Source organism: Bufo bufo, chromosome 6 (assembly GCF_905171765.1).
Source record: "Bufo bufo chromosome 6, aBufBuf1.1, whole genome shotgun sequence".
Classification (NCBI taxonomy): domain Eukaryota; kingdom Metazoa; phylum Chordata; class Amphibia; order Anura; family Bufonidae; genus Bufo; species Bufo bufo.
Genome location: NC_053394.1, coordinates 362,636,664 through 362,653,604, shown reverse-complemented (window position 1 = coordinate 362,653,604; position 16,941 = coordinate 362,636,664). Strand labels below are relative to the sequence as shown.

Genomic DNA, 16,941 nt, shown 5'->3' with positions numbered 1-16,941 from the left:
GTGGGACCACCCCATCTCTGATAAAGTACATTGTGTGATTTTGTTGTTGCTGCAGTTGCACCACAAGCATGAGACGGTTCAGGAGTTGCACCAGTTGTGGAAGGACTACATCTCCCCGGATGTCCAGGACAGCCTTAGCTTATCCGAAGAGGTTCTGGATCACTTTGTCCAAAGCACAAATAGTGTAGAAAGTGATGAGCTGAAAGAAGAAGAGAAGGTAGAGCAAGCCTGGAACTTATCGGTTGTGGATCTGAAACAGGTAAGATCAGTGTGTGAACAAGGGTGACAGTGACAGTGCGACCGTTCTTGTGACTACAACGTCCAGCATGCTGTGCAAACCAGTCACTGTAGAGCATATTAAAGGGAATCTGTCACCACCTTACAGCGCGTGTAACTGCTTGTACGGCACTGGAGCTCTGCTACAGCCATTTCTAAATATACCCTTATGTTTTATTCAAAGTTTTCTGTGCTCCCCCAAAAAAAGTTTTTATAAATATACAAATAAGGCCCCATTCACACGACTGTGGAGTCGCCATGCCCTTGTTGCGGACCGCAAATAGCGGGTCAGCAAAGCGCGGGCATCAGTTGTGTGCACTCCACATCGTGGTGCAGACCCATTGACTTCAATAGGTCCGCGATCTGCAAGATGAAATACACGGAAGCCCTTCTGTGTCCTATCTTCCGCTGTATCTCGCGGGTTGCAGACCCATAGAAGTCACTGCTGTTTGAAGTCCGCAACATGGGCACAGTGGCCCCCACAGTCACGTGACTGGAGCCTCGGGCTGAAAAGAGCCCAAGGGGGCTGTAGTTATCCTTTCTTTAACTGAACTGCGCATGCGCCATCAGTAGGCACAGTTCAGTTGACAAAGCTTCTCTCAGCAGATAAATACAGACAAACACATAAAGGAAAGACGCGCATGCGCAAGATTTTACAGCGGCAGCGCGGTGAAGTCGCCTGAGCTAGGAGGGGAGGAGCGGCGCTTACTACCGATTGGCCTGGCTGGGCTCCACAACGGATAATTAAAGCCCCTTGGGGTCTTTTCAGCCTAATTTGCATAATTATTAAAGAGTTTTTGGGGGCACTGAGAACTTTGAATAAGACATAAGGGTATATTTAGAAATGAGTGTAGCAGAGCTACAGTGTCGTACAAGCAGTAAAAAACGCTGTACGGTGGTAACAGATTCCCTTCAAAAGGGTTTTCTGAGATGGGCACAGAGCCGGGGGCGGTATCAAATAAACAAAGTTTTCAATTTCCCTTCAGTCCCAGTCCACCTGGTCCTCCAGTGATGATGTCACGTCCATGCAGTATCCACAGTTGATGTAGAGGGAGGGTTGGGACACCCCCCCATACACAATAGATGTTCGAACGGCGTTTGTCTAAGGGCTCATGCACACGACTGTATGTATTTTGCGGTCCTCAGAACACGAATACACAAAAAAGAAAACTAATGCCATCTGTGTGACGTCTGTGTTGCATCAGTTTTTTTTTTTTTTTTGCGGATCCACTGTAACAATGCAAAACGGACAAGAATAGGACATGTTCTATTCTTTTGTGGAACAGACTTGCGGACATACGGAAATGCAATGCACACTGAGTCATTTCCGTTTTTTTGCGGACGCATTGAAGTGAATAGCTGCAAAAAAATTGGAACGGACACAGAAAGAAAATACAGTTGTGTGCATGAAACCTGAGGCTAAGTGCACATCTGAGATTCTGGTATAGGAGCAGAATACCAGACTAGTCCCATTCACTATAATGGGGTCTCTTGGGTGTCTGGCAAAAATAGTGGCACTTTGCCAGACAAAATACTGCTGCAGGCATATAGTATTTTTTTTATTTTGCAAGAACCTCTACCGCAGATGTGAACCTAGCCTGATGTGTGTGGCCACCTCTATGGTCTGCTCGACTAGATGACATTACTTACTCCTTTATTCCAGTCCCTGGAGATAACCATCTGATCCCCTCTACAGCGGTAGCTTACTAGTATGTGCTCACACACAAAACCCACGCAGATGGTGCCCTGTTTGAATCAAACTCTAAGGCCTGGCACAGTGCCATCATGTGCGTTCAAAGGAAGTGATGTTCTGGAGTAATAGTAGAAAACCGCAATAAACCTTTCTATGAATTCCCTTCAACATCTTAATCGCTGCTAATTGGTTTAAGGAGAATCCTGCGTGTCCATGTGAGATTGCAAAGGGGAAATGACCGACTAAGCACTGCATCCATGAAAAGCCCGCATATTAGAAAAAGTAGTGTTTGTTTTGTATAGCACCACCATATACAGAGATTATCGTCCCTCACATCAGTGCCTGTCCCCAATGAAGGTCACAATCTAAATTTTAAATTAAAGGGGTTATCCAACCCCTATAATGACCCCCCTAATGCTGGGGCCCCTCAGATAAGTTTTACTTACCCTGCTCCCCGGCACCCGCATCGCTCCTGATGCCTGCACGGCATCACCTATGATGTTAGGGAGGCTCGTTCCCGTCGCTGCTTGCTACTGGCTGCCCCCCCGTTGCTGGATGTTTTGATCTGCGTGACGGGGAGATGCAGCGGCGGCCGCGCGGGCATCAGGAGTGGCCGCTGACATTAGGGGGCTCATTATAGGGGTTAGATAACCCCTTTTAGCTACCAGTATCAGTGGGAGGAAACCCATGCAAACACAGCGAGAACATATAAACTCTGTGTAGATGTTGTCCTTAGTTGGTTCAAACCCTGGACAGTGCTGACCACTGAGCCACCAGTGACGGTCAGTTCGCAGGTAGTAAAGGTAGACTCACCTGTCCGGCGATGCAGGCCCCCGGCGGCTGTTCTCGGAACTGCCTGCTCCCGGTGACTGTATTTGATTTCAGACCGGCTCCCGGCACAGGTAAGGGCTTACCTGTGCATCGCCGGATCGGTGAGTCTACCTTACTAAAGATGGCAGCCCGCATGTGTTCGCTGGCAAACACTGCGAACTGACCATCACTGCGAGGCACTAGTAGAGAAATGTCCACATGCCAAGTGAAATGCCACTGCCCCTTTCCTTATTCGCTGTATGGTCTAGTGGACCTGTACCATCCATACATTGCATAGTTGGCCATTTCTATAAACGGTTAGCATATAATAGTACTCCAGGGGAAACGAACGGTCAAATATGACTCCCCCCAGTGACAACAGCTCGCTAGGCCGGTTGCTGTTCCAAAAAGGGTTGCTCTAGGTCACTATGATAAAAGCTAAATCACCTTTCTATAATAGTATGTGGTGTACAGAGGCAGCAAACTATTGTTTGATACTTAAAGGGAACTCATCTCACGTACGGGACTCATCTCAGGTTCATTTGCACGTGGAACAAATCATTTTTTTTACACAATAAAAGCACACAGAGCTATGGGGACTGGGTATTGCGGATGTGCTAGTGGCCATCTAGCAACCCATGTACTCAGCTCTATGCACAAAATCCCGGTGACAGGTTCCCTTTAACACGACAAAAGCCATTGAAGTCAAGTCAAAGATGGCGGCAGTGGTGTGTATAACATGTTAAAGTTTATCTCCCATTCACAAACCCTGTGCCATGGTACGTAGCAGTCTGTAGTCATCTCCCTGTCTAGAAGCCTGTGCATGTCCGTTCCAGCTTGGTTGCGTTATTTTTTCAGGCCGCCATTGCCATTCCTGAGGACGAAGCGAGAGAAGCTTTCTTACTTCAGCTGAACAAAAGTATCACCCAGCTGAACGAACCGGTGCAGGACGCTCCTCTAGACCTGTTACATCAGGCTTGGTGAGTATTTTACGTCTGTTAATTCCTTGGGCTTCCTGACAATGTATTTTACTTCAGGGAAGAGAAATATGGAAATTAGGGTGAAAGAAATCCTCGTCAGTGAAACAAAATCCAGTTTCCCCTGCGCCCAACTCTCTAATTTAAATTAAAGTGTGCATGTCATGCACTTTGGGCTGGTCTTCTTCTGAAGGAAGGTGTGGAGCTGTTTCAGAGGACACCAGTTTTCATGACTGATGCTATCGCCTGATTTCCTTTTGTATCTTTACAGAACTGTCTAGCAAGAAAAAAGCAATGGCATATCACAAAGTTATGCTATCACTTTATAATAAGTGGGGGCCCGACCTTTGGGAGCCCCACCGATCCTATGAATGAAGAGGCCGCAGTACTGTGTAGTGCTACATCTCCTACGTTTTCCCTGCACATCAGCCCCCAGTCATAGTCACTTGGCAGTGTGCTATGATTCCCTGCACAAGTGTGGTGCTGGAAGTAATGCTGTGCAGGTAAAACTTAGTAGGGGTGCCGCACTAACTCGCAACTAAGGATCTTTCATTCTAAGGATTGTAGGGGTTTCAGAGGTCGGACCTCCACGAGTCATAATTCATGGCATATCCTAGCAATATGCAATCACTTTACAGGATAAGACTACTCTCCTAATGCTTACCTCCAGTGCCCCACCTCAGCGTAACTCCCCACTACTTGTTACAATACAGGGAGCGTAACTCCCCACTACTTCTTACAATACAGGCCAGAGTGAGGACTATACTTGTCTACAATGCGCACCTGAATAGGACATTTTCTATAATTTGCAGAACAGCCCCCATAGAAATGAATGGGTCAGTGTGCTATCGAATATCCCACGGATGAAAAGTACAGTCAAGTGCATGAGGCCTTAGACTTGGGGCGCATTCAGACGACCGTAGTGTTTTGCGGATCCGCAAAACACGGATACCGGCTGTGTGCGTTCCGCAACTCGAAGACCGCACATGGCCGCAACCATAGTAGAAAATGCCTATTCTTTTCCACGGACAAGAATAGGACATGCTCTATTTTTTCTGCGGAACAGAACCACCGTGTGCTGTCCGCATCTTTTGCGGCCCCATTGAAATAAATGGGTCCGCACCTGTTCCGCACTATGAATGAGCCCTTGGACTGCTATAGACATTTTCTTGTTCCTCGCAGAAAGCGGAACAGATAGCTAAAATAACTTGGAATATATTCAAACAAGGAGTTTTGAGCTGTTTTTGCATCTGTAGAGTGAACATGCCAGCTAATAAAGTCCTGTGATCACAGCAGCATCAGCAGAGATTCAAGCAACAGTCTTTGTCAGATTGGTGAGGGAAGAAATGAGGAGTGGCAAGAATAATGGGAATAATCTAGAAGGCTGGTAGAAATTTTAACTGCTTGTAATACTGCAGACAATTATAAGAATCTATTCCATGTCCCTGAGTGGTGCTCATTGCAAATTTATTAAGCCCCCACACCATATACTACATTTTTCAGACCTCTTCCTAGTCCAGTGATGTCAAGTACAATGGTCACATAGCCTAGGCGCAGCTCAGCCCCATTCAAGTGAATGGGCCTGAGCTGCAATCCCAAGCACAGCCGCTATACAACGTACAGCGAGGAGGCTGTGGCGCTCTGCGGCCTCCTCAAACCGCTGATCGGCGGGGGTGCCAGGAGTCAGACCCTCGTCAGTCTTATATTTATGGCCTATCCTGAGATCATCATTATGTAAATCCTAGAGAACCCCTTTAAGGCTTGAATCACACATGCAGTCTTTGGTGCTGATGACGCCAAACACATAAGTAGATGTGAAAAACAGAAGGTGGGTCAATTGTTATATTTTTCCTTTTCTTTTAGGTCCATTCCTGGCCTAGGCTTAAAAACTGCACCAGAAACTGCAAGTGTGAATCCAGGCTTAGACCTCCTTCTCACACCTTTTTAAATTGGTACAGTTGTAACATGCCTTTTTACGGCGTATGCTGTAGGGAAGTCTATGGGAAAGACTCTAGGACTCTAATCACAGCACGCTGCGTTTTGGGGAAAAAAACTAACAAAATGCTACTTACCTGTATAAAAATAAAAAATAAAAAAATGCAACAAATACATAATGCAGCATATTCGTACTAATTCCTTAAATGTAAGTAAACATCTCCTTCTTGCATAACCTGATTGGAGAGCATCTTGATGTATTTGCCTTAGTTTGCAGCTCTGGCGTGAAGCCATAGACGAGCTCGTAGAACGCTCCATGGAGCTGCGCTCCGTACTGGGGATGCCAGACAAGGACCTGACAGCGGAATTCATCATTGAAGACTCAGGTTTGTGCCTCATTTGGATTCTCTGTTTAAGTGAGGAGTAAATATTCTATGGATTGTAGCAGTTTTCTTTTGTATTTTATGTATTATTTATATTTCTTTTTTTTTTTTCCTCTAAATATTTTTCTATTACCGTATATACTCGAGTATAAGCCGACCCGAGTATAAGCCGAGGCCCCTAATTTTACCCCCAAAAAATGGGAAAAATTATTGACTCGAGTATAAGACTAGGGTGGGAAATGCAGCTATAATGCAGAGTGTATGTGTATATAATGCACACACTCTACATTATATACACACATCTGCAAGAGGGTGACTCAGATTGATGGGAGTCTGACTCTGACTCCCTGTATTTAATGCAGAGTGTGTGCATTATATACACACACACTCTGCATTAAATACAGGGAGGGGAGGCTGTGCAGGGGCCGGTACTTACTGCCAGTGTAAATCTCGCGGTCTGCTTCCAGTGTAAATCTCGCGGCCCGCGTGTCTCGCGAGATTTACACTGGGAGCTTAAAGGGACACTGACAGAGCATAATTAGCTCTTTATATGCCCCCCTAGGTCTTATAATAAGTTTCCAATTCATATAAGTATTATCCCTGTGCGCATTTTAAAACGTTAAAAATAATCTTTATAATCACCTCTCCTTTCTGCCCAAGGGGCGTTCTTTGTGCCGCATTTGTGCACAGCCGCGTCCCAACTGCCGGATCCTTAGACACGCCCATCTCATTAGTATTCACTTCGCTGGGCGGTATTTTCCTGTCCCTGACATTCGGAGATCCTGCGCATGCGCCCGGCACCCTCGCTCGCCGGGATCACATTGCGCCAAGTGAATACTAATGAGATGGGCGTGTCTAATGATCCGGGCAATGTAAGTTGCCATAATACAGACCTAGACTCGAGTATAAGACGAGGGGGCTTTTTGAGCACAAAAATATGTGCCAAAAAACTCGTCTTATACTCGAGTATATATGGTATATTTTATTAGGATCGTGCAGCATGAGGGAGGGCCAGGCCAGGACAGACACAGCATCTGTTACACTGGCGCCTTTGCTTAGAGGCAGAATGGATGTTTATTGGGTTGTTTCACTGGATCAAGTGAAGATTATGATTTTTTATATTAATTGATTTCACTAAATTGCTTAATGAAATATAAAACAAGCAATAAACTGTGTACCTCCATCTTTAATTTATTATCACTAAAAATATTGGCAGCAATGTAGTGAAATAAACTAAAATAAATAATCCATGATCTTGACTTGATCCGTTTCGCCTTGGGAAACCATGTCGCTTTAAATGCCATCTGTCAGCAGATTTGTACCTATGACACTGGCTGACCTGTTACATGTGCGCTTGGCAGCTGAAGGCATCTGTGTTGGTCCCAAGTTCATATGCGGCCGCATTGCTGAGAAAAATGAAGTTTTAATATATGCAAATGAGCCTCTCGGAGCAACAGGGGCGTTACCATTACACCTAGAGGTTCTGACCTCTCTGAAACTGACACACCCTCTCCACTTTGATTGACAGGACCAGGCAGTGAAAACATCATCACACCTGGTCCTGTCAATCAAAGTGCAGAGGACGTGGCAGTTGCAGAGAGAGCTGAGTCTCTAGGTGTAACAGTAACGCCCCCGTTGCTCCTAGAGGCTCATTTGCATATATTAAAACCACATTTTTCTCAGCAATGCGGGCACATATGAACATGGGACCAACACAGATGTCTTCAGCGCACATGTAACAGGTCAGCCAGTGTCATAATAACAAATCTACTGACAGATGTCCTTGACACAGATGTCAACCCTTTTAAACCAGGCATACTACCTGGTAGGGTTGATCCTGCTGATTACAATGATGTCTGTCTTGTAAATATTGGTTGCGGTGCTCTCTAGAAAAAAAGACTTATTCTTTATACAAATGAGGTCAGCACTGGAAAGCTGAGGGGCACCGAGGGGCTAGGCTGCGCCTGTCGGTGCACTGGAGCCCTCATTTGCATAAAGAATAAAAGCCTCTATACTTGGGAACACCGCCACCAGTTTTAACAAGACAGGTATCATTTTAATCAGCAGGATCAACCCTACCAGACAGTATACCTAGTTTACCAAGATGGATCCTGCTGACAGGTGCTACCATGTTAATCCTGTGCACCCTGTGAGTTTTCCATGGTGAGCTGACCATTACTGACTATTCTATACCCACTGGTTACATTGGTTGGCCAGTACGTGAATGTTCCCATCAGCCACCCATGTTCTTTCTCCTAAGGCCGGATTCGCATGTCTGTATGCCAATCATGTTACATGTCTGTATTGATGTGCCACTACCCAACCCAACCGTGAGCTAACTTACCTGAATTCTAATTCTTTAGGGCCACCCAAGGGTGGGCCCATTATACGTCTTAGTAAGGCTATGCTCGCTGTGTTTCGGAGATCCGGCACAAATGCTAGCTGTTGACCGGACACAAAAAAGAAACTTTGCATGCAACGTTTTTTGTCCGGCCGAAACCCGGTATTTGTGGCCGGGTAACACAACCAGCACACGGACTGGTGAATCCAGCCTACACATTTCGGATTTTCTTTCATTGGTAGATTTTTGACCTTGGCATCTGCTGTTTGTGTAGCCTGGCACACCTCTTTGGCACAGATTCATTAACTTTTGCTTTTTAATTATTAATTCTTATGCTGGTATGGCAGAGGTTTATTCGTCTTACCTGAGCTGACAGGTATACACCCAGCTAGACTGAAAAGAAGAAGAAACCACGACAAGGTGATGCAAGAGCAGCCGTCAGTCTGTGCATTCGACGTCATTTCAGGGGTTCTCTGCATTGTACAATCCCGGTCAGGAGGGTCACTTGACAATAAGCCGATCACAAAGTGTTCCCATTGCTGGGCCGCCCAGTAATCAGCTGTTATCAGTCAGGATAATTGGTAGTAAGTTTACAGTTTCCTTACAGCGCCACCACAGGGGAAGCTAAGTATTACACCATACCCATTCACATCACTGGACAGGACTGGTCCTCCAGAACAAGAGACTCTCGTTTCGTTTATGAATAGAGCGTAGACAGTCAGCTCACAGTGCACATGGAGAATCCAGCCTTTCCTTTAAAAAAGTTTTTCTTAATTTTTAGGTATTTTTAAAACACATAACAAGTGACTACACGTCAGGGTACGATTCAATATATGGTCTAGACCAGGGGTGCACAACCTTTTCTGGTTGGGGGCCACATTGTCAGCGTGAACCAAATCCAAGGGCCGAAAAATAAAACTTAAAGGGGTACTACCAACTGAAAAACTCTATTAATGGCATATTGTACACACTGTATATACCATAAATGTCTAGTTCTAGTACTCCCATCTAATAGGAGAATACATGAAAGATACATGTGAGCAGCCACAAGATATAGACATACATATCTGTTACCAGATGATTGGGGGCCGCGCAGAATGGTATAGAGGGCCGCATGTGGCCCCCGGGTCGCAAGGTTGTGCACCTCTGGTCTAGACAGTTGGCAGGAAGATAACCCCGGGTGTTCAGTCCTAGATATCGAATTGTATGGATTTTAAAGGGGTTGGCCCATCTCACATGTTGGTGGCATAAGGCTAGGATATGCCACGAATGCCCAATAGCTGCAGGTCCCACCTCTGAGACCCGCACTTATTTCTAGAACGGGGCCTCCAAAGTGTAAGAGAGCTGCCCTCACAAGCATGGCCACCCTCCATTCACTTTTATGGGAGGGCTGAAAATAGCTTAGTGCCGGTGTAACGTTACATTACCCTACTTCGTGAGATTTCCCTACCTCCTAACTTCCGGTCGCACCGCAAATGACGTGGGAAGGCGTGCGCAAAACGACAGTTTAGGGAAAATCTCAGCGGAGTTCAGCTGCACACCGGGACACTGCGCATGCGCCGGAGAGCCTCAGTAGGAAAATATTACGGCGCAGTGCGCAAGCGCGACTAACTCCACAACATCCATCAGATCTCTGCGCCTGCGCAGTGTGGGGGTAGGGAGATCTGATGGCCATTTTTTCTGTTAAATAAATATATATATATACAGTGCTGCCCATAATTATTCATACCCCTGGCAAATTTTGACTTAAAGTTTATTCAACCAGCAAGTAATTTTTTGACAGGAAATGACATAGGTGTCTCCCAAAAGATAATAAGACGATGTACAAGAGGCATTATTGTGGAAAAAAAATTCTCAGCTTTTATTTACATTTGAGCAAAAAGTGTCCAGTTGGTGTAAAAAACGAGAAGCCTTCAACCCAAAGAACACCATCCCCACTGTCAAACATGGTGGTGGGAACCTAATGCTTTGTGGGTGTTTTTCAGCCAATGGACCAGGGAACCTAATCACAGTAAACGGCACCATGAAAAAAGAGCAAAACATGAGGATTCTCAACGATAACATCAGGCAGTCTGCAGAGAAAGTTGGTCTTGGGCACCAATGGACATTTCAGCAAGACAATGACCCAAAACACACAGCGAAAGTGGTGAAGAAATGGTTAGCAGACAACAACAGTAACGTTTTGGAGTGGCCCAGCCAGAGTCCAGACTTGAATCCAATTAAGAATCTGTGGCGGGAGCTAAAGATCAGGGTGATGGCAAGAAGACCCTCCAACCTGAAAGATTTGGAGCTCATTGCTAAAGATGAATGGGCAAAAATACCTGTGGAGACATGCAAAAAGCTGGTCTGCAATTATAGGAAGCGTTTGATTGCTGTAATAGCCAATAAAGGCTTTTCTATTGATTATTGAGAAGGGTAGGAATAATTTTGGACTGGACACTTTTTGCTCAAATGTAAATAAAAGCTGAGAATTTTTTTTTTCCCCACAATAATGCCTCTTGTACATCGTCTTATTATCTTTTGGGAGACACCTATGTCATTTCCTGTCAAAAAATTACTTGCTGGTTGAAAAAAAGTCAAAATTTGCCAGGGGTATGAATAATTATGGGCAGCACTGTATATATATATATATATATATATATATATATATAGGGGTTGTCTGCCTGCGCAGTGTGGGGGTAGGAAGATCGGATGGATGTTCTGGAGTTAGCCGCGCTTACGCACTGGGCCGTTATATTTCCCTACTGAGGCTCTCTGGCGCATGCGCAGTGTCCCGGTGTGTAGCTGAACTCCGCTGTGAGATTTTCCCTAAACGGTCGTTTTGCACATGCGCAGATCGGCACAACTCTGGCACGCCTCCTCACGTCATTTCCGGTGCGACCGGAAGTTAGGAGGTAGGGAAATCTCACGAAGTAGGGTAATGTAGCGTTACACCGGCTTGGCTATTTCTAGAACTCCCTTAGGGGCGAACGGAGAGGTGGCCCCACTTGCGCGGTGCGCTCTCCATTAACGTCTATAGGACTTCCATCAATAGCCGAGTGTGCTCACTTTGCTCTTTTCAAAACTCCCATAGAAGTGAATAGAGAGCGCGCTACACATAAACTGGACACTCTCCTTCACTTTGGGGTCCCGTTTTAGTGGAACACGTACCTCTGGAACCTGCACATAACCTTTTAAGGATTCTTTGAAATAAAGTGAAACTTATAAGAGACGGTGCTGTAACCCCTGATTCTTGGATTCTCCAAGAGACACTCTTTGTAACCGCTCTCCACTTCAAGAGATGGGGATCCCGAACAGACGGTGCCCCTCCATAGTATATAAAAGTGGATTTTCAAAACCGAACCACCCCTTTAGTGCATTCATCATATGGCTCATGTACTACACGCCCGTTCTGCTGGTTAATCCTATGTCACTTGTTCTCATTATACGAGTAAATATTAATCATACGCTTTGTTTAGTGAATAAATATTGAGACTCTTCACGTGAGCGATTAAAGCCGTGCATGATAAACGTGACTCATTGTATGGGCAGGGTAGTCACGTCTGCCAACATGTGGGCTGGTTGTCATTAACCGCAGCTCGTATTGACGCCTACCATTTAGGTAATTTATTTCCATGTTCCATGGAAAGCCCTAAGAAACCCAGACTATAGGTAAGATTGTTGAATGATAACATTTTTCATTGTAAACTCAATTACACCTAAAGTCTGGGAATTCTGTGTAGTCCTGATATTAAAGGGGTTGGCATTTAATATTAACGACAACAAATTTAGAAATAGAAGCCGGCTCGCCATGAGTCCAGCCTCTCTCACCCTTGGCAGGAGATGGCAATATATAAGTGACCAGGAACCCCTTCTGTCACATCTAGTAGTAGGGCACAGTGAGACAACCTTCTGAACACAGTGGAGGGTGTTGGGTATTAAAAGGGTTTTCCCACAATGGACATATATCATTATCCACGGAATAAGTGATAAATGTCTGGGCACTAGGATCCCTAATGACCACTAGAACTAGGGTCCCAAGCCCCTTGATCCTCCTCACTATACACCCTCAGTAAGGAGGACTTTGAACATGGCAAAGTGGCAGTCAAGGATGTGTGGCGCCGCTTCCTACTAAGTCTATAGGACTGACAGAGACAGCTGAGTACAGTGCGTGACTGTTTCTGTTTGTCCTATAGAGATCGATAGGGAAGCAGAACGTAATAAGGAAATAGGGGGCTCAGGACCCTTGATCCTCCTCACTGTACACCCTCAGTAAGGAGGACTTTGAACATGGCAAAGTGGCAGTCAAGGATGTGCGGCGCCGCTTCCTACTAAGTTTATGGGACTGACAGAGACAGCTGAGAACAGTGCGTGACTATTTATGTTTGTCCTATAGACATCGATAGGGAAGCAGAACGTAATAGGGAAATAGGGGGCTCAGGACCCTCTTCTAATGAGGGGCGGTTCCCATGGAGGGGGGGGTTAGGACAAGCGTCTATTGTGAGACAACCGCTTTGCTTCTGTTTGGTAAAGTGACTTCTTCCTAATAAATAAAAAGAGCAAAAAAAAAATTGGAACGTCGTGTTGCTCGATATGATGAACCATGATCAGTTTTAGAAACCTAAAATTTCTGAACACCTTGTTTCTAGTGTTGGATCAAAAGCGTGCAAAAGGAGGCAAAGATGATAAGAGAGGAGGAGGCGTGAAAGAAGATAAAAGGATGCCTGGTGGAAAGGAAAAAGATGAGAAGAAGGCCGGGAAGACTGCAAGGGACAAATCAGAGAAAGAGGTATGCTAAAAGCTACACTTAGTACAGTAGTTACATATTTGTCTTTTGGGGCATGCTTAGATGGTAGATGTCTGTAGATTTCTGCTAATGGTAGAAGTATTTTCATCTCCCAGCTGATAGGACGACTATTACTATCACTTTTTTGTGATGTCTGATTTCCCATAGCCCTGGAGTATGTGCCTATACCGAGTAGAACTGACAATCGCTGAGCTTTAGATGAACCTGGTTGCATTTCATTCTTAAAGTAATATGGTTAGTAAGGTTGGATAAAGAGATAAGATCAAGAAGAAGACAAAAAGCAGGAGGCAATTTTCCTCATCTTTCGGAAGAAAGATTAGTGCTAATAAAGTGTGTGGATTACTTCAGTACCCATAGTTTAAAGTCCTGGAGGCCACAACTTTAGTGACTGCAACGCTATTGTAGCACCGTTTCAGTGTGAGAGGAACCCAAAGACCGGAGGTAGTAGATTTATATTTGCTCTTTGGTCTTTACTCCAGGAGGTCTGATGCTGTTCTTTTGTGTCTCTTGGTCAGCAGGGCCCTCCTCAGACATTTCTAGAATCCATAGACCAAAAAATATCCCTCAGTTCCTGGCTGTCCTGAAGGCCACAGCCCATAGTCATATTGACCCTGGTTTATTGAGTTCCTCTCACACTTCACGTATCCGGGAGGATGAACCCAGTCACCACCATTCATGGATATTAAACCTCCAGAAATGGAGAGCCCCAGCAGCATACCAGCTTGTGCTACTATAGTGACTATAGTGTTACTATAGTGTAAGATTCCCAGTAGACCACTATAGTAGGACCAAAGTGTCCTTCTTGACTCAAAGTTTGGCATAGATCCCTGGATCAGTGACCCTTGTACAGAAATCTAGTACATATACCGGTAATTTGCAAATCAGCCATGACGGCTTCCTCTCTTCCATAGTCCATCTGTATCATGGATGTGTTAATATCAATCAGTATTTAATTTCTCCTTCCATTCCTAAACTGTGAGCACTCAAAGGTATACCCAAAAGGTGACATGACTTCTGAGACAATCACACAAACAACCTTAGGGTATGGGCAGACGTTGAGGCGTCCATGTACAGTTGCAAGAAAAAGTATGTGAACCCTTTGGAATGATATGGATTTCTGCACAAATTGGTCATAAAATGGGATCTGATCTTCATCCAAGTCACAACAATAGACAATCACAGTCTGCTTAAATTAATAACACACAAAGAATTAAATGTTACCATGTTTTTATTGAACACACCATGTAAACATTCACAGTGCAGGTGGAAAAAGTATGTGAACCCTTGGATTTAATAACTGGTTGAACCTCCTTTGGCAGCAATAACTTCAACCAAACGTTTCCTGTAGTTGCAGATCAGACGTGCACAACGGTCAGGAGTAATTCTTGACCATTCCTCTTTACAGAACTGTTTCAGTGCAGCAATATTCTTGGGATGTCTGGTGTGAATCGCTTTCTTGAGGTCATGCCACAACATCTCAATTGGGTTGAGGTCAGGACTCTGACTGGGCCACTCCAGAAGGCATATTTTCTTCTGTTTAAGCCATTCTGTTGTTGATTTACTTCTATGCTTTGGGTCGTTGTCCTGTTGCAACACCAATCTTCTGTTGAGCTTCAGCTGGTGGACAGATGGCCTTAAGTTCTCCTGCAAAATGTCTTGATAAACTTGGGAATTCATTTTTCCTTTGATGATAGCAATCCTTCCAGGCCCTGACACAGCAAAGCAGCTCCAAACCATGATACCCCCACCACCATACTTCACAGTTGGGATGAGGTTTTGATGGTGTGCTGTGCCTCTATTTCTCCACACATAGTGTTGTGTGTTTCTTCCAAACAACTCAACTTTGGTTTCATCTGTCCACAGAATATTTTGCCAGTACTGCTGTGGAACATCCAGGTGCTCTTGTGCAAACTGTAAACGTGCAGCAATGTTTTTTTTGGACAGCAGTGGCTTTTTCTGTGGTATCCTCCCATGAAATCCATTCTTGTTTAGTGTTTTACGTATCGTAGATTCACCAACAGGGATGCTAGCATATGCGAGAGACTTTTGTAAGTCTTTAGCTGACACTCTAGGATTCTTCTTCATCTCATTGAGCAGTCTGCACTGTTCTGTTGCAGTCATCTTTACAGGACGGCCACTCCTAGGGAGAGTAGCAGCAGTGCTGAACTTTCTCCATTTATAGACAATTTGTCTTACCTTGGACTGATGAGCAGCAAGGCTTTTGGAGATACTTTTATAACCCTTTCCAGCTTTATGCAAGTCAACAATTCTTAATCGTAGGTCTTCTGAGAGCTCTTTTGTGCGAGGCATCATTCACATCAAGCAATGCTTCTTGTGAAAAGCAAACCCAGAACTAGTGTGTTTTTTATAGGGCAGGGCAGCTGTAACCAACACCTCCAATCTCATCTCATTGATTGGACTCCAGTTGGCTGACACCTCACTCCAATTAGCTCTTGGAGATGTCATTAGTCTAGGGGTTCACATACTTTTTACACCTGCACTGTGAATGTTTACATGGTGTGTTCAATAAAAACATGGTAACAGTTAATTCTTTGTGTGTTATTAGTTTAAGCAGACTGTGATTGTCTATTGTTGTGACTTAGATGAAGATCAGATCACATTTTATGACCCATTTGTGCAGAAATCCATATCATTCCAAAGGGTTCACATACTTTTTCTTGCAACTGTATGTCTAAACATGTGGTGGCCAATGGCCACAGGATCTTAAAGGTGATACCTCAGTTTTACTTAAAGTATCGTGGCTGGAGAAGGAATGGGGTTGGTCTCCTCTGATCATGTCAGTGTCTGCCCTACTCTTTAAAGGAGGTTTCCATTATTTTGATATTGATGTCCTATCTTTAGGTTAGTGTGGGTCCAACACTTGGGCAGGCTCCCCAACTGATCAGTTGTTCTGCAGTAGCTATGGTGCTAGAAGTAGGTGCTGAAACCACACACCTCCGTCTATAGTGGAGGGAGCTGCCCCCTTTTAGGTGAACAGGAGCAGTGCTGCAGTAACCAGCTTCGTACACTACACCCTGGATGGAGCTGTGGGGTTCCGACACTTTCTTCCTGCATCGGAGTTACTCCTGAACAGATGATCGTCATGAGTGTGTAAAGTTGGAACCCTGCTGACCTGATCATGAGGTTATACCATGAGTATCTGAATACTGGAGAACCCCTTTAAGATGATCTTATACAGTCGATAAATGTTAGGCTAATCCAGGATCAGGAGATCTGCCAGCAGAACTGTAACTGTGTGTTCTTCACTGACATAAATTGCTGGGCATATTGCGCCCATCAATCCCTTTCCTGACATCATTTTTACATCATTCTACGGTTTGTTTAATTACACAGCATAAACTTTGCGACAGCATGCAATTTTCATCTAAGAAGAAGTCCGCACGTCAGTCAATTATACGCTTGCAAATAGCACCTGAATTACAGAGAGGTTAAAATTAGAGATCTCACTTGCATAATATCTGGAGGTTTATTTTACCATGTAACTTTCAGACTTTTCTAAGCAAGGTCGAAATTATCTCCGGCTGCTTCTTATTCAGACTGAGTCAATCGGCAGCAGCCGCTAACTTATAGCGTATACTACAAAAACCTGTAAAAAAAGATTGAGCCATCATGTACCCAACGTTTCAAAAAAATATAAAAATAATGTAGAACTGAGTTTCCCTCTGGACAACAGTGATTTCTTAGGGTACGGCCACATGCGCCCGCAGTGGAATTGACGG

At 44.7% G+C, this 16,941-nt stretch overlaps 1 protein-coding gene across 1 annotated transcript in view; it reads left to right on the top strand.

Moving 5' to 3' along the window:
- Window positions 1-16,941, top strand: part of LOC121003826 (MYCBP associated protein) — a 72,792-nt gene that overhangs the window by 44,572 nt on the left and 11,279 nt on the right. Inside the window, exons 14-17 of the mRNA XM_040435738.1 lie at window positions 56-259; window positions 3,638-3,759; window positions 5,962-6,077; window positions 13,044-13,183. Coding sequence (XP_040291672.1) covers window positions 56-259; window positions 3,638-3,759; window positions 5,962-6,077; window positions 13,044-13,183 — 582 coding nt within the window. The remainder of the gene's footprint in view (window positions 1-55; window positions 260-3,637; window positions 3,760-5,961; window positions 6,078-13,043; window positions 13,184-16,941) is intronic.